The 25,461-nt window shown below is 36.6% G+C and overlaps 1 protein-coding gene and 1 long non-coding RNA gene across 2 annotated transcripts in view; both read right to left on the bottom strand.

Moving 5' to 3' along the window:
* Positions 1-25,461, bottom strand: part of PTPRQ (protein tyrosine phosphatase receptor type Q) — a 118,861-nt gene that overhangs the window by 60,504 nt on the left and 32,896 nt on the right. Inside the window, exons 20-30 of the mRNA XM_040554070.1 lie at positions 24,362-24,643; positions 22,511-22,693; positions 21,745-21,846; positions 19,244-19,364; positions 15,525-15,685; positions 13,789-13,934; positions 7,144-7,309; positions 6,384-6,674; positions 5,786-6,061; positions 4,861-5,012; positions 1,755-1,896 (exon numbers count right to left, since the gene is read on the bottom strand). Of these exons, the coding sequence (XP_040410004.1) occupies positions 1,755-1,896; positions 4,861-5,012; positions 5,786-6,061; positions 6,384-6,674; positions 7,144-7,309; positions 13,789-13,934; positions 15,525-15,685; positions 19,244-19,364; positions 21,745-21,846; positions 22,511-22,693; positions 24,362-24,643 (2,022 nt within the window). The remainder of the gene's footprint in view (positions 1-1,754; positions 1,897-4,860; positions 5,013-5,785; positions 6,062-6,383; positions 6,675-7,143; positions 7,310-13,788; positions 13,935-15,524; positions 15,686-19,243; positions 19,365-21,744; positions 21,847-22,510; positions 22,694-24,361; positions 24,644-25,461) is intronic.
* LOC121068696 lies at positions 10,587-13,127 on the bottom strand. Its single transcript, XR_005819040.1, has 2 exons — positions 12,635-13,127; positions 10,587-11,329 (listed from the first exon to the last, which is right to left on the bottom strand). It is a non-coding gene; the product is annotated as an uncharacterized LOC121068696 (long non-coding RNA).

The raw sequence follows: 25,461 nt of genomic DNA, 5'->3' as shown, positions 1-25,461 counted from the left end.
TTGAAAGAACAAAAATATGTCTTTGTCCTTATTATATGGTTCATTTCTGAACAGCATGAACATGAGTGATGCAAGTACTTGACACAGAAGAGGCCATCTATCTGTCTTTTTCCTTGTGTACTCCAGTTTTATTTTCTCATCTCATATTTCCCTACGTTTTTGTAATCAAAATGTAGTAGAACATACACAGTAGTGTGAAACTCATACACTCCACAATAGCATCAACAGCAGAAATTTTTTTTGTCTCTTAGCTCTGTTTCTTTTAGACACTGAATCATCTCTCTCTGTCCTTTCAGCTGAGGCATGACCTGCACATAAGTCACTATGCAGGCTTCAGAGCTTCCATATCAATGCTATTACCTTATTGCTCCCCACCTCCTTGCTAGTAGGAGAAATTTTAAATGCTTATAAAAATTTAATAAAAGGTATCAAATATTAAACTCATGCTTAAAATAGAGCATTTACATGTGAACAACTGATTAAATAGAACAATGAATTGTATCTCAGAAAAGGCTAAATTGCTGTCTGTACCAGCTAAGAGAAAGTGAATACATAATGAGGGGTGGCCGCACCTATCTCCTCTACTGAAACACGTCCAGGAATCCGTAAAATAGTGAAAAAACTGTTACTGAGGAAACAGATATAAAGGGAAACATGTTAACTATCACTGCACAAAGGTAGATGAATCTCTTTAAAACGACTGTCTTTTCGGTTTGAAGAATAGTCTTTTCACAAAATCTGAGAAAAAGATTAAAAATGGCTAGACCACACTTCCACGGGCAATGTCTCTCCAGCACTCCTGAGGAAAGTACCAGGGGAATGGACTGTCAGTGATGGAATGAGACAACTGAGGGGTGACTGTGGCTCTTGGGCAGCACAGCCTCCACCTGCAGGGATCCAACAGCCAACGTGAACCAGTTTAGTGATGGTCCAGATTTTTCATGGTGTTCTAACAGCTGGCTACAATAAACAGCATTTTTTCTTTTTCCAAAACTGATGTTTTATCAGCTCTGGAAATATTATTTCACTGGAAGTGTGATCTTGAAAAATCACAGTCACCATTTGGAACCTTTTGATATTTCCTCTGCTTCCTTTGCTATCAGTGCTAGGGAACTTGGGAGAACAGACATGGCCCTCTATCCAAACCCAGTCTTCTGGTTTTGACAGCACTTCTACAGTAGACAGCATGGCACATGACAAAATTCCACGTAATTAACTAACTAAATCAGTTATATTGCACAGCCCTCCCCAGTTGTAAGGAAGAACAAGATGTAACAAATTATGTATTTAATTAGAGACTTGTTACCCTTCCTAAAATAAATAATACAAAAATTTTAAAAATTACATTTGTTTAATAGAATTTCTAGTTCATTTGCCAATCTTTTGTCCATTTTTTTTTGGTACTGCTAAAGTTTCAGTTATTTCCACAGGGATCTGAATTATTGCTTTGATCTGCAAAGTCTGATATCTATCTAATTTTCCTCCCTTTATCTGTGATGCTATTAAAAGAATTATAGTAGTCATATAAGCCTCTCATTTCAGATGAGGACATTTCTAATTCTACACTTCCAACATCAAACTTCAAACCCAGTCTATCCGGTACAATAGGAATGGGAATTGGTGTTACACAAGCAGAAGACAATGAGATAGTGTTATGTTACACTTTCTTTGGAGAGAAGAGGAAGGCTGCTGTTCAGTAACACAAGGAAAATCTACACAAACAAAACTGCAGCTCATAAAAAGTCACATCTAACCTGATTCCATCGTTGTAAATTGGACAGCATGACTGAACTGATTGCCGTTCCCAAGTCTGGTAAATGCAGATACACTGATAAAGTAAGTGCTGAATGGTTCTAATCCAACAAGGTTTGCCTCATTGTATGAACCTGAAACATTCTTAAAGAGGAAAAATTATTAGTACACAATTAATCTTTGTGAACATTGTGGGCCTCACCTTGAACATGCTGAAAAGAAGAGATTTAGAGCTACAGTCTTGCTATAGTTTTGCTACAGGTTATTTAGAGCTATAGTCTTTCCTCTCCTACTCTCAGTAGCTTTCAGTCAGACAAAGTGGTCCCTGAGCTCAACTAAAAGGAATGCAGGGTCAAATTCTTCCTTCCCTTTCTCCTCTCCCTCTTTCAATGTAGCTTGTGAGGAAGATATGCTAAAGGATGGTATCATAATTACACAGCACTTTTAGAACAGATTAACTCCACATGTCTTTTTTTTTTTTTTTCACCAATACTGAGAACTCTTGTTACCTCCACACCACCTTATCAACCCCCTCTCACCTTCTACTTTCTTACTACATGTCTTCAATGGAAAAGGTCATGGGTCATAGCTCAACATTTCCTTCACTTTACCTGAGTCAGACACACGGACTGATGAAGAGCTAAAACCCACAGTTTGGTTCCTCATAGCAGTTTTTCAGAGAATCACAGAATCACAGAATGGTTAAGGTTGGAAGGGACCTCCAGAGGTCATCTCATCCAATCCCCCTGCTCAAGCAGAGCCACCTACAGCAGGTTGTCCATGACCATGTCCAGACAGCTTTTGAAGATCTCCAAGGAAGGAGATACCGCTCTGGGCAGCCTGTGCCAGTGCTCCATCACCTGCACAGTGAAGACATGCTTCCTAATGTTTAGACGGAACCTCCTGTGTTCCAGTTTGTGCCCATTGCCACTTGTCCTTGCACTGGGCACCACTGATAAGAGCCTGGTTCTGTCCTTTTTGCAGCCTCCCTTCAGGTATTTATACACATTAACAAGATCCCCTGTGAGACTCCTCCAGGCCGAGGAGTCCCAGCTCTCTCATCCTCTCCTCATAGGAGAAATGCTCCAGTCCCTTTGTCATCTTGGTGGCCCTCTGCTGGACTCTTTCCAGTAAGTCCAAGTCTCCCTTGTACTGGGGGACCCAGAGCTGGACACAACACTCCAGGTGTGGCCTCACCAGTGCCAAACAGACAAGAAGGATCACCTCCCTCAACCTGCTGGCAATACTTTTGGCCACCGTTAGATTATTTTGCAGCAAGGGCACACTGCTGGCTCATGTAAAACTTGGTGTCTGCCAGGACTCCTAAGTCCTTTCCTGTAAAGCTCCTTTGCAAGTGGGTGGTCCCCAGAATGTCCTGGTGCCTAGAGTTGTTCCTCTCCAGGTGCAGGACTCTGCACTTCTCCTTGTTGAACTTCATGAGACTCTTGTCAGGCCACCTCTCCACCCTGTCAAAGTCCCTCTGGATGGCAGCACAGCCCTCTGGTGAGTCAGCCATTCCCCCCACTTTCATGCCATCCACAAATTTACTGAGGGTATCCCATTGTCCAGATCGTTAATGAAGATAAGCAGGACTGAACCCAGTACTGACCCTTAGGGCACTCTGCTTACTGGCCTCCAACTAGACTTTGCACCACTGAACCCTATCCTCCTGGTCCAGCAGTTCAGTCAGTTTTCAGTCCCCTTCACTGTCTGCTTATCTAGCCCTTACTTCAATAGCTTCTCTAACAGGGTCTTATGGGGGACACAGAGCATTCAAGTAATATTTTGTGCATGTTTTGAAAGGACTCTAATAGCAGCAGGGAGAGAGCTAAACTTCAGCAAGAAAACCTGGTGAGCATTTTGTGGGATTCACATCATCAGGGAATTATGGTGACTAACTTCAATATTTCTAAATACATTGCTCTGCCTCTCTCTCTGCCACAATCTAAATCCAGTTTCTTGGCCACTACATTACATAACATGAAGAAACATTACTTTATATAACAGGAAGAAACTTGGAGCTCAGCAGATGTATTCAAATACTGCTGCCAGTTTCTGTAATCTAACTGGGTTTAAGTCTACCACAGATAGACCATGGCCTTCTTTGGTGGCCTTCATGAGCTCTCAAAGAACATGATTCCAAAGGCAGCTCTCTATAGAGAGCTCTCTTCCTCTTCCATATCTGCATTCTGCCCCGCCTCCTCCAAAGACCATGGAACAAACTGGATCATGACAGCCCTTCATTCACCATGGGGAACAGACTGCAAAGACTGCACAGCAGGCCACCTCATGGGGAATGACTGCTGCAATGGATAAGCTTAACAACAGCACAAGCACTTCCCTTGCGTGCTAAATCTCTGGAACTGCTGAGGGAGTTTGTCAACACAGTATCACAGTGTACCTCACACTGTATGTCTTAAGCTCATAGCTGACTGCAGCAATGCCTTTTCACTGTAACTTTTAACCATGTCTCAGGTGAACAGAACTCACTATTTAGTTTCTAAACCTGAGATGCAATCCTGGTCTCACTTGCTGCCCTTACAGTTCATGGCAGATATTTGATGCCATGCCAGCAACCAGACATAAATGCCTTGACCAATTTCTACATCTAATTTTATAGCTTCTATTTCAGTTAAAATTTATTCTGTTACTCTGTAAAACAAACAAACAAACAAAAAATGCAAACCTCCAAACATTTTAAAACTATTTTTCAAGATGACAAGAAATTTCTTTCCTTCTTTTTTAATCTTGGAAGCCCACAGGTACTAGATGGCTACACATAGGCAGATACAAGTCACTTCTGTCATTTTCTAACAACAAACTTACAATGAAATATGAACTAAAGATTAATAAAGCTCATCATTAATGGAATATTAGAAGCCGAAAACACATTAAGATGTAGACATATTTTTCTATCTAATTTTAAAAATTGAGTTATAGACATTGTGGGATGGTAAGTAAGCTGTCTTAACAAAAAAGAATTTATAGGAGCTCCATAATTCTAGGAGCATAAGAGACATTTAAAGTATTTGTCATAAATGTTGTTTGTAAAACATTAAAAAAGCATTTATCTGCCAAAGAAATTAAACACAAATATTACAAACATACCTGATAAAATATTTCTTCAGTGTTGTTTTGATAAATCTTAAAATTGTATCTCATAATAACACCATTTGGCTGAGGACTTGGATCCCATTTTAGCCACACAGAATCTGAAGAGTAATTGGTAATGGTCAAATTCTGGGGTGGAGCTAATGGCACTGCAAAAGAGAAATGCTCTTGACTTACAAATTACAAATAAACCAGGCAAAACCAAACATAGCAGCAGAACATACGAACATTTGTTACTATTTCAATCCGAACTCAACAAAACAGCACTTCATTTCTATATTTTTGTTTCTTTCTTTCTTTTTGAAAAGAAACAAATTCCATTAACCAGGAATATGTTTAGTCAGCAAGGGATCTTCTCAGATACCTAAGAAAGCTATTTGTCACTTAAACAGGCCCATTGTCAGAGCTAAGACACTTAAAAAGTCATAGTATATATATCTTGGAATTAAATATATTTCACTTCCTAAAGCTTATAGTGAGCACAACTCAATAACAAGAGAACATCATTTACCACACAGGTGGGAGGAGGTCCGTGAAAGGGAGACCTGAAAGAATGTCGGAAATGTTTTCATGTTTTGTATTTTTTTAATTATGTACATAGGAGAGAAGAAGAGGAAGGTATTGTTGTTTGCTTCAAAATCCCTGACACTTCGCCAGCTAATGAATTTCAAAGGAAAAAACATTCTTGGAGCTTTGTAATCCTTTGCAGAACATGACCACCTCTGGCACACTGTGATTGGAGGAGGAGAACTCAGAAAAGACTTCTCTTGTAGTGTTTCTTTCTTCTGAGAGCTCTTCACACAAGACCAATAGAAAATGAATCTTTCATCTCGACTCTTTCAACGTGCGATGTTCAGATTTAAATCAGATGCCATATCATACGGACAAAATTTCAAAGTTGGTTACAATTGCGTTTGCTCACCTGACTCATCTGTGTAGAACAGAAGCATGGAAGATGGACCGGATCCTTTTATAGTTCTTGCAGCTGTGTAAATACTGTATAATGTGAATGGTACAAGGTCTTCCAAAATGATGAAATTATTGGTGGTAGAGAATGAGATATTCCTTTCTGGCCCAAACAAATTTAAATCATAACTTATTATAACACCACTTGGCTTAACAGGAGGGTCCCATGAAAGCATAACTGAGGTAGTTGAGAGATTTGAAAATTTTTTGATTATAGGTGCTGATTCTGGGACTACACAAAGAAATAAGAAAGAGAAAAACAAGGATAACCTCAGAAAAATATGAGTTATAATGAAAAACGTGTTTTACTTATATTAGCTATTTTAGTCTTAGTTGAAATTGTGCTCTGAGCAGAAAATTCTATTTCATGGTCTCAACACAGAAATGTGTAGCAGTTGTTTGTGTTATTGTATCTCTCTCACACACACACTCACACACACACAAAGTTTTAAGTAAAATGAGAAAGATAAACTATTTTTTTTTCTTTTAGAAAGAGAAACATTTTGCTTTTTCTACATTTCCTTAGAATGAATAAAAACTATTCTTAAACTTACCATCTTCATCAGTTCTTATATGCAGACTTAGAGCATGCAGTTCAGAAGATCCTTTATCAGTGGCTGGTGTGATTTTCAGAATGTAATCAGTGTATTTCTCCAGATTGTCAAAAATGATGCTTGTGTTGTAAGTAAGGAAAGACAATATCTTATTGGTTCCCAGTTGCAATAAACTTAGAGAAACATGAAAGAAGACTAAACCATTTGGCTGGGATGGTGGAAGCCAGCTTACATTTACAGAAGATGAGGAAATGTTTTGATAGACCAGATTTTCAACAGAACCATCTGGGACTATGAGAGATAAACAAAACAAATGCATGGATTACAATACTAAAGAATCCAAAACCAAAACAGATATGCATGCCCGAAGTATGATTGTTTTATAAATCTTATCTGTAAAACTAAATATTGTGTACAATTTTTTAAAAATGATTTTTTTTAATATCAAAACCAAAATATTTTGATAGGATATATGAATAACCATCTACATTACATTTGACTTTTGAAAGAGCCTTAATGATGGTTTAATACAATATTCTTATTGCTTGCATCCAAAGAAGAAGCTTGAGAACTATATTCTCTGTATTACAGAGTCAAATCAAAATGTCTTTTATGCAAAGGAAAATGAAAAACAACATTTACTGGATTTTTTTTTTTTAGCTTTGCCATCTTAACAGTAAAATCGTTTTAAAGTTAGAGAATATTTAATAAATAGAAGCATTGATATACATTGTAACATTTTAAAAAGTTATTCACTTACTATCCTGATCTGTATACACATCTATTATTTCACTGGTTTTGTTTCCATCCCCAAAAGCTGTGCTTGCAGTTACCCACAGAGTATAATGGCTGTATTTGGCCAAGTCATCCAGAACTGCAGAATGGGACATATTGACATGGCTGTAGTTACCAGAACTTGTGAAATTCTGAAGGAAAAAAAATAATATATATATATATATTGTCATTGAACATAAATATTACTTATTCATTGACTTCTCATTCAGCTATCACCACCACCAAGACAGATGATTCACCAGATCACTCAAGAGACATAAATATATACTTTGACTACTAATAGGTCCTGATTTTTCTGAAATAATCAAGTTATTTATTGTATGCTGTCTATTACTCCTTGTACACACTACCTAATTGACTCATCCTGTCATTTGTAGCTGTTGAATGACAATCGACCTCTTTTTAAATCACATTAAATATGCAATATTGCAATGGGTTTATCCATATAGCAACAGGAAAACAACAACAAAAAATTTGCTAATGAGCACGCTTGATTGTCTTGTTTGATCTGCATAAAGTGAATCAAAACACTTCTCTCACTTTGCTCCTTTCTTTAGGAGAGTAGATCTTATAATTGTCTAATTGTCTAACTTTGAACTAAAAGTTTCCAGAGGCAGAGATCTCACTGCAACACTTGATAAACCATTCCTCTGGTTTTCATTAAAAACACCTCATTGATTCTAATACAAGCAAATATCGCCAGTGGATTGTGTTGAACTGAAGGGACCAATGGAATTTTTTTCCTCGTGCGGTTACTTGCTAACACAAGACAACCACATGAGGACTACATCCTACTTTCTTTCAAACTATATAAAAATTTTCACTAGAACTGTGACTGCTGCAATAGTTTACTGCTTCAGATCAGACCCGATGAGGAGCCTGTTCTTGTTTGGAATGAACAATTTGGGAAACTGAAAAGAAAAAAATTAACTCAGATTATACCAAAGCTATACCACATAACCAAATCTGTATAATACCGCTGTTTTAAAGGAACATGACTTAGAAGGCCCACAGCAGTTTGGTTCATGATTTGAAAACTATTGAGAGGTCACAGGCCCCATAAGGAAACTCAGCACTTGTATGGAAGTCAAACTTTTGCTCCGGCTTTGAATTATCAGCATCATTCCTCTCCAGCAGCCACATTGCTCCATTGAGCATGTGGCATCAGCAGCCAAGATGACTGTAATGTTTGCATATTTAAATTGAGAAATACTGTATATAAACACAGGCATATTAAACCCATATACTAAAAAATAGGTTGCATTTCTCTTGAGGAAATTTCCTACTGAAAAAATCAGTGTGATACACTCTACTAAACAGTTGAGTCAATATCTTGAAAATTGATAGTTTGGTATATAATCTTCATGTCTGTCACAAAAATGTACTGATTTCTATATGTAACATGGCATGACCAATTTCTTTGGTTTTTCATACAGGCAAAATTATTTCTGCAGGAAAAAAAAAGGCAATACTCATTGATTTCCATGAGATTTTCACACCTATATCTGCAGACCTATTTTTGCCTATGGCTACTAGTGCTCACATAAAATAAGTAAGTAAATAAATTAAATAATAAATTAAATAAGTAAATAAACCACTGGTTTTGTTTTGTTTCTTTTTTTTTGAATGCAGAACAGAAGCTGCTCAAATTGATGGTATACATTTCTATATCCACTCCTACTAACAGTGCACAGAAACAGAATCCCAGAACCACAGACTTAAAACACACTCACAGGCTTGTCTGAAAGATCTGGTTAGGTCAACATCAGACAAAATACAAAGAAATTCCACCTTAAATTAGACTTTCATCTAAATATAGGTGGAAGTTAACACTGTCTTCATGTAACTAACTGAAAAATATTGGGAAAAGCTTTGCTTTACACTTGGTAGGGAAAGATACTGGAAATCAAGGATTGAATTCTGAGGAATTTAATTAAATCATCTGATGCTCAAACACGTAACATAAAATGACTTCTGAACCAAATGCATCATTCTACTACTCTCCTGTTATTATTACTAAATATTATGAGTAATAATTAGTGATTAATAGTAATAGCATCTACTAAGATCTAACAAGGACTTAAAGTATTTCCCTGAGTTTTCAAGGTACAAATGTCAAAAATACAAGACAAACTTTTGATTCTAGATTTATAGAGAGTTTACTGGTATGAACAGCTGAAAACCCAAGCCTTAGTTTAAAAGGCATACCTTTACAATTTAGTCAGCTGCTTGCCAGTTACACACTCAGTGAACCAACGTGAAGGCTGTAACAACAGAAGTTTTGGTAGTTCAACAAAAACTTTTTTAAGAGAAAGTCTCCTTACAATGAGGAGCCCAAGGACTGATAACAGAGGATTACCTCAAACTTCCGATATGACAAAATATTAGCAAAAAATGAACACATAATTAAGAGTAAAGGTGAACAGGAAGAGCTGTGTGGGTACAAACTGAGAAAAGATGAAACTTGTACTAATTGTACCCTGGGGACAGAACACTATAGGAAGTTTCAGAATTAACTGTGGCTGCAGATGAAAGCAAACAGCTTAGGATCTTTGGCTACAGCTGAAGAAATTCTTCCTTCTATCCCTTTCTTCATCCATACATGAAAGAAGTTTTGACATAGCAAAGTATCAGATTATTAAAAGCAGCTAAGTGTAAGCAATACAGGCCATGTCAGAAGAAAGTATCTTCTTCACTCTAGCAGAAATTTCCAGTGGCATAAAGCCATAATTAGTTGTATACAGACAATAAATATAGTGCTGCTCTTCTTCACTGTTAACCATTTTCCCCCCCCATTGTTTCTTTCTTTAAGTTCACTGTACTTTAGTGCTATTTTGAGTAAGAATATCACATACTTGACTCTGGTAATTAGGAGAGCACTGACACCATGAGGGCTAATCCAAGCCATCCGTCAATGTAATGTACACTGTTCCAGTACTGATCTAAGTGAAGATGCTTTTTGTAGTCTATACTGTTCTAAGGCCATCTTTTCAAAAATCTCCAGTGTACTTTAAGGAGTCTCACTTTTTCTCTTATATTGGTCATATTGGTGAGATAAAATTTTTGCTCGTTAAGTTAATACACTGCATTCCTTGCAACCCTTGTCTTCATTCCAAGGCAGACCAAGCCAAATTTCACTCTGAACTATGTCCAGTCACTTTCGCTTAGCTTGGCTTCAACAAAAACGTGGTGGTATGGGGGCTGGATGATTTTGGGTCTAATACTCAGTCTCTAGAAGAGCAGCAGGCTTTCTTTCTCTTCTTAGTTCCTGGTTTCCCTGCCTACTTTGGCAGAGCAGGACAGTTTTCATCTGTTCTGAAATTCCTATGCTGGAGAGGTTTCTCCAAGCATAAATTTATATTAATAATTAGCACCTTTCCCACTTTCTTTCTAATCAAAACACAGATATAGAGAGATTGAATAAAAGAGTTTATTCAAGTCATTAACATTGTTTATAGATCAATATTTAGCAATAAGACAATTATTTCCATAAATTCTTTGACTTTTTTTTCCATGGTAAGATTTAGAATATGGGTAGTATCTGCTTCAAGTATCATGCAAGGAACCACTAAGCAAAACTCGCAAAGCTGCTACTGCAGATAGGAAAAGCTTGAACTGCACGAATCCAGCAGCATGACACAGAAGTGACAAGAACAAGAGCTACAGTGCCATATAGTCTGTGTAGGAAATGCTCTTGGTCAGAATGTGCATCATCTCTTTACTGCACTGGTGCAGAGTCATGACCATAAACCGAAAAGTAGTATTTTCCCTAGATCTATGACAGAATCTGAAAAATACAGCTGAACTTGAAACTAGTGCAAGCATTGGTTTCTTCTGCTACCTGCTAGCAGCTCTGCCTGGAAGGCATTCAAGTTATCACTGCAGACTACCATTTTGTCTCACTGTATTTCTGGGAATCTTTGTCTTTATTTGATAATGAACAATGTATTTGGCTACCAGTCATCCCTCTCTGACACTTTCTTCTTTTACAGCCTGTCAGCATCCCACAGAAACAGTCCACTCATCTATCAAAATCCTCAAATCTAATCTCCATCACTAAATTTTTCCTTCTGCTGTTCTGTTCTGAATCCCAGGTCTGAGCATCGCAGGCCTTCTGAATGGACAGTCACACTGTGATTTTTCATGCAGACCTGTAAAGCAAAGAAACTATACATTATTCTTCTGCCCTATAAAGAAGAAAAAAAAAAAGAAGAAAAAAAAAAAAGGCAACTCTTTTTCCTCTAAGTTTCTGCATCATGTCAAGGAGTAAACTGCACCCTTTATCTCATGCCTTTTTTTTTTTTTTTCCTGAACAAAGTACTTTACTCTGCAGCTACCAATTCCCTGATCTTAACAATGTTGTTTATAATAACAGCTTTCTATTCATTAATATATCCGATCAGTCTGAGAATGTGTGGAGACGTGAGAACCTGAGACAACAGAATAGTAATAGTTTTAGTATGATGTTTACATCTATTTCAGATTATGAAAACATTAAAATATGTTAATTTGCTTGAGGTTCTCCAGCTGGGACAGTTTTGCAGGCATCTGTAAGATAGACTTTAAGGCTTGGACCTCCGCTATTATGTCCTGACAAAGAAGTAGATGAGAAACTAGCAGGGAATGGCTGCCTACAGCAGAGTGTCTGAGAATGGAGGGTTCATAGAAGTGTGAAAAAATCGTCTATGTTTTCTATTCCTCTATTATCATTCCCAAAACTGAAAATACAGTTTGGATATATATGAGTAATGGTGACCTAGATGCAGGAGTATCCAAACAAGTATTATGCCTTTTCAGATGTGTGCAATACAAAATTTACCAACATACCCTGAAACTATATAAAGATGCTTCTAAGTTACAGACAGTTCTAAGCCCTGTGTGCATATGTGCATATATATACACCTGTATGTATATATTACAGATGTTTATATACAAAAATCAGGCTGGCTTTCACACAGGCATTTCTCTGTTGTAAAATGTGTAAATATAAAATATCTGTCGGAAAGAAGTTGGGGAGAGTTGTTTTTTAACTCCTGTTTGAAATGTCTTGCATACACAGGAATGACAAGGAACAGGATAGGAGCATAATGTAGGTTTGGTGGTTGCCATGCCAAACAGTGAACACAGATGTATGTGAAGGATAGAGAGAGTTAAGGGGAGCAGACAGATTAGGAGTGGATCATGATTTGAGAGATTAATGGTGTTCTCCCAAGGCCAGTAAGAGACAGATGCAATAGCAGGTGAAATTTATCTTCTGGTAGCTTTCTATAGTGGGATGAGTTAAAAATCAAATCTGAATGGGTGAAGATGATGGGTTCCACATCTGTAAGTGGTGCTACTATCAGTGTTCTTCTGCTGTCAACCACATTATATGGCAAAGCAGCAGTAACTACTACCCATGCCACCATCCTTCACTTGCACAACTACATTATGTGACAATGAAACTGGACCCTCACCTTGTTGGGCCAATGCTACTGTGTTCCATCTTCCCTATCTTGCTCCTTCGTTTCCAGAGTCCTGGGCAAGTCCAGAGGGATTATAGCTCTCGTTGTATTCATTTCACCTTACTCTTTCACCTCAGAGTTCCACCTTCCCAAAGGCAGGAATTAGGCCAAGTCTGTAGTCCTCCTCTAATATCCCTTTAGTTGTCCAAGAATTAGACAAATGTAGTCACTTTTCATAGGATGGGCTTGTTCAGGCAATGCACTGGTGTAAAGGTTTCTCCAGGAATTTGTTAGGCTAAGAAAAATGCTGTTGGTACAGTACTGTGTGCAAGCAGAGGCTAACACTCTGAAAAGCAGCCCTAATTTTAATCTCATCAGCATGTGAATACATGGCATGGTCCTGCTTGCATCACAAAATATGCATACAGAGCCTAGCAACCACACAGCTTCAGAGAAGTCACAGATATGTATACACAGAACCATGTCAGCAATGATTCGACCACAGGTATTTGTAAAATCTGTGAGTATTTTTTCTAGTTATACTCAAACGTATTCATACCTTACATTAGACTTATCTATAATTATCTTATTATCTTATCTATACAGTACAAGTAATTTTTCATGCATTAGTTTCTTCATTACATTAAAATTCTTTCTTTTCTTCCCAATGTGTAAAGCTTGTAAACAAAAACCTGTAAAAGAAGCTTACTTCTTATTACACTTCTGTATCAAAATACATTCTTAGAAAGGAGAGCAGAAAAACTATACGTAAATTAATACATGTGATCCATAATTAAGGATGAAAGTATCAACATAAAAAAAATATATGGAAATGTCCAGATCACCAAAAAATAATGAGTAACATATTATTTGTCTTTTATGCTTTAACTTAGGGTTCTCAATAGTTGTTTCAAGATGCTAAACAGATATGTCCTTTTGAGAGTAACAAAACTATGAGAGAATCTATTCTTTAATTTGACTGTATTACCTTATTTTCAGTACTATACAAGCATGCATTAAAATGTTCAAACAGAGCTGTTACAGAAATTAATTCAACTTGATAGGTTAGAATAACAGTCTCAAGGACGTGCAATGAATCTTTAATGAATTAAGTATTAGAACACTTTATTGAATCATACAAATGAAGAATATGAAAAGAAGCTTACCTGTATGAATATCCCTGAATTATTTTTGAAATAAACTGAGTAGTACAGTATATTTCCATTAGGCTTTTGAGGAGGATACCAGAACAGCATTACTGATGTAGAAGTAAGGTTTCTGTATACAACATTTTTCGGAGGATCACCTGGTGCTGGAAAAATGTTAAGTTTTAGCATGCCTCACAGAAGGCTTTGTACATTATTGTGCCCAAGAAATAGCCACTATTGATTTCACAACAGCCTATGTCAAATTAAAGGCATTTCTGAATGTGGTATAAAAATTGCTTCCGAAAATGATAAAATAGTAACTGTAAACAAATTTTTTAAACCTTTTTTGTTTTTTTTTCAGACACATTTTTATTTTGCCACACTGGCACACAAGAACTATTTTCTTATACAATTTGTCCTTTACTTACTGTTTTGCGTACATAGTCTACGTTGTGTATGTACACAAATAGGTGACAGAATTTTCACAATTTGCAAACATGGAATTTGACTATGCTCCAAATGGTCCAAATATAGTTTATATATTATAAAAAAAAAGGACTTACTTCAGAAAACGTAAATTAAAAGCCTGTTTCTGTCTTTGATGATTATAAACAGAGTTTAGGCTTCCAACTCTTATATGTTAACCAGATACTTAAGCTTGGACAGTATCATTTTCTCTGCTTTTTAATCTCTTTCCCCAGCCTACTGAATGTACAGGAAGGACTGTGTAAGTATTCTTCAATTAATCTGTCCTCCTATCCTGTAAAGCATATGGCCCTTCTCAGTAGCACAGGGATGCAGGAAACTCAAACTCCTTAATTTCCTTATGTCAGTTCAAGAGAACTTAAGTCTACATTCTGGCCATTCAAGAAAGTGCTCTACACAAGTGCAGTAGAGTACTGAACACTGTAGGTGATATTAAGACTCTTGTTTAGTGTCGTTCTAGTTTGTATAATATACTAAAATATTGGAGGAAGAACTCTAAGATCAATGCCTAAAAATCCTGCCTTAAAAAGTCAGTTCATGCTTTCATAACAGCTTTAGTAGCAAAGATTGGGAATACCTACAATTTGGTGTTTCAGTCTTTTGAGAGATGGTTTGGATAGACACTAATCCTGCTACTGATTGTTGAGTTTATCTGTGCACGATGATTCTGAAATATGTCTGCATACAATCCATTTTGGAACATATTGCAGCAATATAATTAGTGGGAAAACCAGAAATATTAATGAAACTGAAAACCTTTCAAAGCACAGTATGCAGTATGATCATTTATAGACGCTAACTAGAACTTTGAAAATCATTAAAAGAGAAAAACAATTAAATCATTGCACACTTACAGATTTAACTTTCAAATTAAATCCATTTCAGGATTGTGAGAGAGACTCTAAAGAGTATTTTCCCTCTCAGAAATTATGTCAGAGCAAGATAGAGCAAAGAGCTATTACGTATATTATAATATTAATTAGGTTTATTTCAAAATTAAAAACTAAATTATTTTAGTCTTACCTGTCTTGAAGGGAAACACAACATTCTGCTCAGTAGAACAACAGAAATTCCAATCATAATTTTATAGAACCATAGATACAGTGTACACACACAGACACAAATCCACACACACGCGTATACAAATAGAACGTCTCTTCTTCACCAGTCAAATGCCATTTTCCTTCAGTAGCAGTATTAACTTATATGAGCCTAACAGAAATTCAAGGCTGCATGAAATCAAAGATTCATACTATATATAAGCTTACCTCCTTCAGAAGTTCTGAATATTATAGTATCACTTTTTATGTTGCCATCTCCAAATCTTGTACTTGCTGTAACATATGCACTATACTCAGAGTTATTTTCCAGATCTGTGAACTGCAGTGATGTTTCTGTTACATTAACACTCCTTTTTGATATTTTATTCCTAAAGAAAAATATTTTATTAATTATATATGCATGCCATTTCTCTATGCATACAACTCTGGAATATAATATTAAATTGAAAAAATGCTATATTGTGGTAAATACAAATATTTTAGGCTTTAAAGAAGGCCCTGGTAAGTTCCATCTCATATATTGAAAAGCTCACTTTTGTACTTTTGCATCACAATAGGGCTCTTTATTTATTTATGTATTAAAAACAAACAAACAAACACCAACAGAAACATGTATGCAAATTACATCAGCAAAGGAGATTATTATATTGAATATTGAGGAGGAGTAGGTCCATCTTGTAACTGCTATCAAATGGTTATATGGTACCCTTGGGAAGGACACAGAAGGGCATAACTAAACTGTCTCCCTGGACGGGAATAGCGAAATATAAAAAGATTATAGCAGGGAGCATGCCCTACTGTGACTCTGTGAAATTGGTCAGAAGGCTGAAGTTATAAATGGAATAATAGAAGATGATATGGAGCAGGAATTAGCTGGTGCTGAGTTAATTCTGGTGGAATGTAGCAAGGGATCAGAATGGAACTCTAGTCAGGCCAAAACCAACCTAGAATGACTATAAGATGTAACATTAATAAAATGCTGGTATTAGCATAGGTATGAAATGATTATAAGAAAGTAAAGTAAGATACAGAAATAACTAACTTGAATTTTAAAAGTCTGTTATTCCTCAAGAAATTAATTTATTATTTTATGGAAAAAAAAAAAAAAGCTGGCTAACGTTCCATTCTGCAAAGAATTCTGTATGAATGGATACTCTGTGCTTCTAATGGGATTTCATAGAGGAAAGATAATTTTACAATTTAAAAAAACCAAAACAATGGAGGCTGATCCTTCTCAGGGAAGCAGTCTTTGTAACACAGTGTCACCGACATTACATTTTTCTCAAAGTTCTGATATTTTGAGTAGTGTATAAAGAAAAACAAAAGGCTGCTGTCACAATTATTAAATTCTATACAAAGAAAAGATGTATTTTCTTGGATCTTTGCCCAATATATTCTTAGTACAGAAAAATGTAGCTGGTTATAATTTAAGAAGAAAACGTACAGCTTACTGCTGCAAACACTGCCACGCTGAGTAATTGCATTCTCATAATGTCTTTTTTGCCAAAGAACATCTCCACAATTAGGAGATTGTCACAAAGAAGAACTAAAGCTTGGAGTTTTTCAGGAAAAGTTGATTTTCTGTTTAGAAAACAACTGAGACTGCAATTAAAATAATAAGAATATAATGATCAAAGTGAATTCAGTCTTCACAGACAATGAGAAGAGGTCTAGCAGAATACGCTAACCTGAGGAATTTTAATGAGGAACAATAATATTAAGTTTTAAATGAGATTTTTCAAAAACGCAGACAAAGGAGGTCCTAAGAAATTGTGTACTAGACAAAGACAGGTACTACAGTTTCATTAAAAGATTGCACCTCTAAGTAGATCTAGCCAGTAATTATCTCAGAAAAAAAATATTCAATGGGATAATGCCAATTTTTGAGCCTGAAATATTTTCTTTAAAAGAACAGTGGTATGGGTTGCTGTACAAGTACAGCAAAAAGTCAATAGCTGTTGGCAAGTTGAACAGTTTTGTTAATGCGCCTTGGTACTATGGAACTGCTGACTCGCGAGCAGGAGTTTATAGACTCAAGGTACCCAGAAAGTTCCTTTGCTACTTTCTAGTACCCAAAATCACCGTGTCCTGTGACAAATTCATGAAGGACAATATCAAAGAGAATGTTACTCTTTACATTGTAGTTGTGGATTCTTGTTCCCAAATCATTACAGAAATCTTACCAAATTTTCTGTAATTGCCACAACATATTTAAGAGAATGAACAATTATTTAACACCTGCATTAGCTTTCTTCTTTCTGCTTTATCAAGAAGCTCTGGGAATAACAATCTCCCCAGTAACACAGAGAATGCCCCTCCAAAAGCAGAAGCTATGGCATGGCAGTTTGCCTTGTCATATATCACCCTGCAACACACTGGATGAAATTATATAGCCAATTCTGTTAAATACATAAATTTAAAAAAAAAAAAAAAAGTGAAGCTGTGACCCCTTGGAAGGCAAAGGGAGTTTTCCTCCAATGTCCTTGTCTCAGGATGATACTTAATGCCTGTCTAATTTTAGATATGGCACAGTAAGGACAGATAAGACACAGCAAGGAGAATATGGACTGAAAAAGGACAAGGGTTACTGCAAAAAGTTATGTGGTTGCTTAATTCAAATATTTAGAAAGATGGTTCAATTAACAGTTTTTAAAAACTAATTCTTACTAACTCGTCATAACAAAAGCAATAAGCTTTTAGGCAATATAAGGATGAAAATTTCAATAACCTCAAGTCCTCCAAAACAGTAATCTATATCATGAAGCAACTCTTTCCTAGATAGAAGACAGTATTAAATTTATTGTTCTTTGTGATTAAAGACTACCAGACCTTGTCAACACAGCAGAAGTAACAAGACAAGCTAAATTTAACTCTTCTGGAAAGAGGAGCACACTCCTGTTCATTTGATCACAAGCTTAACTAGAAATTATAATTTCTACTGAGGAACTGAGGACAAATCTTACCCCAAAACCGTGAAGTCACATTAAAATAATAAATGTAAGCTCAATAATATAGCGTTTATAAAGACTGAATTTGCACACCTGGTTCACGTCTCATAAGGTGGAATTCCTTAGCATTTGCTTACCGGGCTCTTTTATATTGGCAATAAAATGGTACAGCATTAATACAGTTATTAAAAGTGATCAACAACAAAAACTTTTCAATCCCAGAAGAAGTTATACATAGACCTATGAAGAAACAGCACATCACCAGACTGAACAACATTGTGCAGAGAACAGGACAGAAGCTGCAAGTTTTAAAATGCCCGAACTCCTTTTGAAAGATTAAAAAAAAGATCCCGGGAGCAAGGACAGGAAACAAATGCAGGGAAGAAGAAAGGACAGGTAGAAGAAAAAAACAACATAGTAAGTGAAAATTATATATTAAAGAAATACTTGTTTGCTACAAACATTTACAAAATACAACATCAGGCATAACTAATAGCACATACAAAGACTAAAACTGCAACTCTTGAGCTCTTATGCCATATGGATGGTAGCTAGTAGAGATCTCAAATTGCTTTTACACACTTTCTACAAAAGAAATCTATTTCATGTCAATTTCGGATCTCCTTTACATTTTAGGATTAGCCAGTGCCCTGCCTTAAAATAGGCCCAATCAGTATAGAATGAAAGTCACCACACTCTAATTAAAATTTGAATTAATTTACAAAAATAAAACCCTCAGAAAAAAATATATATAAAAAAAACAAAACATTGAAACCACTTGCAAAATATTTAGTACCCCTGTTTTCAGTTACCACATTATATCTGAATTTGTATACACAAAGGGCTAGTATTCTAAGTGCTGGATGAATATGTATTCTCCAAAAACATGTAATCAACACATTGTGTAAGAAAAACCTAACATTCCTGCTAGGTTACAGATTAATATTTATCCTCAGAACTATTTCCAGAAAATCTTACCAGACATAAACTGTGTAATAGAGGATAATTCCATTTGGCTCCAGTGGAGGTTTCCATGACAACTTCACAGTGACACCCGACAACTGTTTTACCGAGAGGGATTCTGGAGGAGAACTAGGAGCTATGAAATGAGAGAACAGGACACAACATCTTGTTAAACAGCTAAGATCGATGGGATATGCAGCATCCTTAAATAGGATTTTAATTATATGTGATGGAAAGTGAATTTTGTGCTACACCGGTACAGTATCCATCAACTAATGTTATAGCACAGCTTCTTTTCCTTTTTCTGACAGATGATAAAAGAAGATTTTGCATGGTGGTGTTAGAACATCTGTTTCTGTGATTCAATGGAAAAAGTACTTCATGAGAAAACAGAGCAATGGGTAGGTCACAGTGATTCACCTACTGTCCAAGTATGTTGCTGTAATGTTTTTTCTTCTAATAAAAACAAGAGCTTTATAGGTATGAACACGTGTAAAATACAGCAAAATAGTTCCCCTGAGGAAAAAGAGGTGCTGGAAATAATTATATGAAGCACCAAAATGTGGAAAAATGCACAAGCATGGCACCGAGAGATGATAAAAATGTGGGATACTAGGCAGCAGTAAAACCTATTCACTCCATCAAATAAGGACCACATTCATACACTTAGCATGTCACAAGGGCAACTATAAAGATAGGCATTGACTGAGACCATTAAAATTCATGTTAAGATGAACTTTACATGACACCATGTTACAACTGTGCAGGGAAACATCATAAGTAAGGGAAAGTGTTACACCATGTTTGAATTCATTTTAATTGAATTACTCTGAAGTTCATATAAATATTACTGAAGTAAAACATACCTATGTCTGTATAAGTGATATTTCTTTGTATTAGCATGTTATTGAGAAGCAAACCTTCTTCTTGATTCATGGATATATGTATCACTATGTGGTACTATTAGAATGACTTCTGTTTTTCTCAAATTAATCCAAATAGCATCATGTACTAAAAATTCAGGTCATAGTTGTAGTCATGCATGGAAATTGAGAATATGAGCATAGCTATTAGCAAATCTATGAAACATTTGGTCTGAAACTTGGAACACTGTGTTCCTGTGAAAAAAGTACATGTGGTGTATTATAAACATTTTTGTTTCTCAGTTGTTCCTTCTATTGCTATCTTAAAAGTTGGCATAAAGGTTTTACAACTCTGTACATTCAAGAAAAAAATATTTTTCATGAACAAAGCTTCACTGAATTCAGTAAGCATCTGCATTTAGTAACAAAAAAATGGTGACAGATGTATTTAGTGTTTTTCTTGTTACACTGTCCTCACTGACTATACAATGAAAGATCTATGAAACACCGAATGTTGTATCTTCTTGGCATGCCTAGTTCATTGTACAGTTCTTATTCAGGGGATATTTTTTTGCTGAAGAATAGAATCAATATTGCTCTAAATGAAAATACACTATGTAAAAATGGTTTTATCCAAATTACCCGTTCCCACTGTGCTCCAACAACATTACTATTGAACAAAAGTTTATTACTGACAGCATGAACTTAAGCTCATCAACACCTTGGAGACTTGCAAAGATCTATTATCATCAAAAATTGGATCTTGAGCAAGCCAATGCTTCCTAAAAGATGGAGAGAGACTTAATTTGAGAATGCCTTGTGGGATGTTTGTGTCAATACAGCTTTAATCTAGGTTTTCAGAAACTTCCTCCCTAAGCAATGGAGAGAGATAGACAGGCTTCTCCAAATACAAGTCACAGCACTTAATTGAGGTTTTGCTTTGAATTTTTTTCAGGAGTCCCTAACCAGTACCAGTACCAGAGGAGATCAGTGATAACTTCATACAACTACATTGGCTACTGAAAGTGCAAATATCATTTTAAGGTCCCTCTGCTGATTTGCGGTCCATTGTACAAATTAGCAGGGAATTCGATGACTATGTTCTACTGTGAGCCTGTAGAACACTCCCTGCCAAATTTCAAAGTCTAGTACTACTGAAGATGGACTTCGAGTACTTTCATAATATTAATAATTTTGCATCTCTGTGTGCGTGTGCCTCTGTTTAGAAGAACCCAAAAATCTCCAAGTAAAAGAACCAGAAATGTCCCTGGACCATTTAAGCTGGTTTTCGTGGTTTTCCCTTTCTCCAGCTCTCACAAAACAGCAGAACAAAACACAATATTCAATTCTAGTATTTGATTAAAATAATAATAGTAAATTAAGATCCTTCAAATGCAGAAGATGTTAAGACCAAATGCCCATGCATAGGAATCCTATGATTCACATAGACTGTATTGGTTAACATATTAAATAGTATCTATACACACACACACAAAGATGCAAACACAGATGCGTGTCGTTGAATGTGTAGATAGATAGATATAGAGATGTTATTGCAAAAATGTGTATAAAACCTATGCATATCTGATATGAAGCATAAGATTAGGTTAAGACCACAAGCAATGACACATCACAACTTCTGTTCTGACTTACCATCCTCATCAGTCAGTATATGCAGAGGTGCACTACGAAGGCCCTCCCCCATAATGGTACTAGCAGACACTTCTATTGTATATTCTGTATATTTCTTTAAACCTAAATAAAGAAGAACAATTCAGAAAATCAACCATTCAGTAGGGAAAGTTTTTTCTTTTAATGGAAAAAACAATATCAAGATCCTATTCCACAAGTAGAAGTTCCGAAGTGCTGAACAGGCCCATCATTTACTCTGATTGGTGCCTTTAGAGACTGAAAAAAAAAAAGTGACTTCAGCCGCACCTCATACGTCTTGCCCTCTAGACCACTTTATATCTCATATTCCTGGAATGCTTTAAAGTTTATGCTTAGTGATACTCTGAAAATATACTAGTTGAAGTATTGAGCTGCCAGTATTAGCTGCTGAATTATGCTGCAGTTATAATGACAGAATAAATAAAAAGATCAGAAAGATACATAGGTGACCTCAGTGTTTACTTTGTTACAATGATAGATACATGAAAAATATTATTGGAGTTCTTTATACTTTAAACATCTACAGCACAATAAGAGGCATGTTAGATTCTATACCAAGCACGGCCCATTCCACTACATTACTGCAGGACACAACCGGCTGCCTCTCAGGAGAGGCAGCATATAGCAATGTAAGGACAAGAATGATTTTGTCCTTCCAGGGAATTAATTGATATGCATCAGTCAGTCAGTTGAACCCTTCTCAGAACAAGTTACAGTTGCCTTAAGTTCCAGATCATTATATACTAGCCTGTAATACGTAGTACCAGATGAGTAGTGTTTATGACTCTTTGCTCAGTTCCACCAGTCCTCTTGAGATAGATTGTGTACGTCTGTATGATTCCATTGGGAATGGATGGTGGAAAAAACGATAATTCAATTTCCACAGATGAGATGTTCCTATAGGTTATGCTTTCCGGTGCAGAATCGGGAACTAGAAGATGAAATTTAGACTTGTAAAAGATCACAGTCAGTTTCATTGATTTCTTAAACATTTTCTTAGACTGGTTACAAGGAAACACACTGTAAACATTTTGACTTTTATCTTGGTGATGGTTTTCTGTGTTTTTTGTTTGTTTGTTTGTTTGTTTTTTTGGGGGGGAGGCTTTGGGGGGTGGGGTTGTCTGTTGTACAAAATAAATTTCAGGAGGCTAAATTGGAAGATCAAAAAGATATGACAGACATGCACTGCGTTGACAAAGGAGAGGTCATTCTTTAAAAAAAAATATTAAAATCATCTTAACACACCAGATAAAAAAGCTACTAGAGCATGGCACTAAACTTTCCTTCTACCATCCTATAACTATCACTGCAATCCTCTAAGCTAGCTATTATTAGAAGATTTTTCATGTTGTGCTGCCATAATTTACTTTTCATATCAGGAATAGCCTTTGTATTCCTTCTCCCAAGGTGAAATATGCAAACTGTGTGAATGCCTGTATGGAGGGAAAAAAAAAAAAAAACGTGTGTGGGGGAGGGGGGACCCTAACATATTGTTGTGAGGGCCCTGAGATCAACTTGCCTCCTGGAGGTTTGGCTGTGGGGGCTCTCAGGGCCAGCTCAGCAACAGAGCAGCTGAGGGCTGCCTCCTCGCTGGTGACACGCTCACAGACAATGCAGCAGTGAGGCCACAGCCAGGGCTGACCACTGTCCTCTGGGAGGTACTTTCAACTGGGGCTCTCTTGCTGTGTCCTTGGTAGAGCTACAGCTCCTGCTGCATTGCTGAAGTACCACTGACCTAGCTCCGACTTGCAGACAGACATCTCAGACTGGCCTCCACTTGGCCCCACCACCAAGGGCCTGCTCAGCTATCACTGGGCTGTGTCTGACTTAGTTACTGTCACTGAAATTGATCCTGACCCTGACTTGCTGACTCACTTTCCTCACTTGACCTCAGACCTGCCTCATCACCACAGACTCATTTGGCAACCTGGACTCAGCTGCTTCTGGCTGCCCCCGGCACTGAGGGTTGGTGGAACAGGCTCCGGCCAGCGAAGCTCCTGCCCTGCAAGCCCAGGGACCCCCCTTGGGTCTTGAATCTCTGTCCATTAGGGAGCAGCTGGCAATTGCTGTATCATGGCAATTGTTTTTTGTGTACACGTGTATTTCTGCCCCCACAGAAATACAAAAGTGTTTTCTGTTACCCAAATTTTGTCTGATATAATAATATATCTGATTCCAGCAACTCATAATCATACAATGACAGCACAATTTGCTCCAAAGATCACATAAGGCATGGACAGATTTTTAGAATGCCCTAAACATTCTTATCAATGTAAGGACATTTGAAAAAACTCTGCATTCAGTAGGATAAATCATTTCTGCTTAAGCAATATCAAGAAGTGGAATAAATACCATGAGACCCAGTGAAATAAGCCCACAACTCTGCCTAAGTTCATGGCAGAATGGTAACAGAACTCCCAAGAGCTCTTTGAACACATCAGTCCATTAATAGGTTGCAGTTCACTCAAAATGCTCCATCCTTCAGATCCTCCCTTATTTTCATTCTTCGCATCTCAGAAGACGTTTTGGGTATCAAACATCACTATAAAGCAGTTGACTGAAAAAAGTACAAAATTTTTTTTAAAAGCCATATACTCACCAGTTTCAGAAGTTCTCACCAGAAGTGGGAAAGATGACTGATTCCCATGGCCAAGTCTGGTGAATGCCCTTACAGTGATGTTGTAGAGAGTATACGGCCTCATTTCAGTAAGTGATATACTTGTAGATGAGGCATTTTTAATAAATAAATCATTAGAATCACTGTACAGAACTTCATAGTGAGTTATGAGACCATTGGGTTGTTCAGGTGGTAACCATCTCAGGTTTATCTCTGTTGCAGTTACATTTACTAACTCTGCATTTTGGGGTGGGGAGTCTGGTTCTGCGATACAGAAATCAAAGAAAAAAAGAACTCTGAGAAGTTCAGTTAATTGAATATAGGACTGATCTTATAAACCTATTGGATCCTAACACACTGAGATATCCTGATACTGTAGCAAAATGCATAGCTAACTGTAGCAAAAAGGCAATGATTTACTCACTCACTCTCCTTCTCAAGGTTTTACCACTTTTTGTCTGAGTTAATATCTGTTTGTTTGTTTGTTTTTTTCCACTAATAAAACTAGACATCTTTTTGCATCCCAGACACCTTAGCTTTTCTGTATTTTTTTTCCTTTCATTCACTTACAAATTTATCCAAAAGTGCAGCTTAAAAACCAAAGAAACAAGACAAAAAAAAAAAACAAAACACAAACAAATACAGCCTCTTCTGTCTATTGCTTTCATTCAGACTGATTCTTCAAATCCTCTTATTGGCTTCCTCTAATTCAAGTTCTTTAACTTTGAATGCTATCTTTCTGCTTTCTTTTTAAATAACCACTCATCTTACTTCACTCAACCAACAATTGAACAAGGGAAAGGGACTGTATGCAGTGTAACTGAATTCCCTTTAGTTTACTGATACAGTTGTTAATTGATAACCCCAAAGACCCCAGTGTAAATCTTGCATACACTGCTGAGAAGGTCAGGCACAAAACAATTCCAGCTCCAGGGCAGTGTGTTGGCTAAATCTACTGGCAATGTACTCATGTGACTCCAGTGAGCTCATAACACATTGAAGTGTTGAAGGAGTGAGTGGGCTGCACTTACGAATAAGATCAGCTCTGAATGTCAACCTTGATTCCTCTGAAGGCTTCACCA

The sequence above is a fragment of the Cygnus olor genome, chromosome 1 (genome assembly GCF_009769625.2).
Source record: "Cygnus olor isolate bCygOlo1 chromosome 1, bCygOlo1.pri.v2, whole genome shotgun sequence".
In the NCBI taxonomy this organism is placed as follows: Eukaryota; Metazoa; Chordata; class Aves; order Anseriformes; family Anatidae; genus Cygnus; species Cygnus olor.
This window is presented reverse-complemented; position numbering and strand designations above follow the sequence as displayed.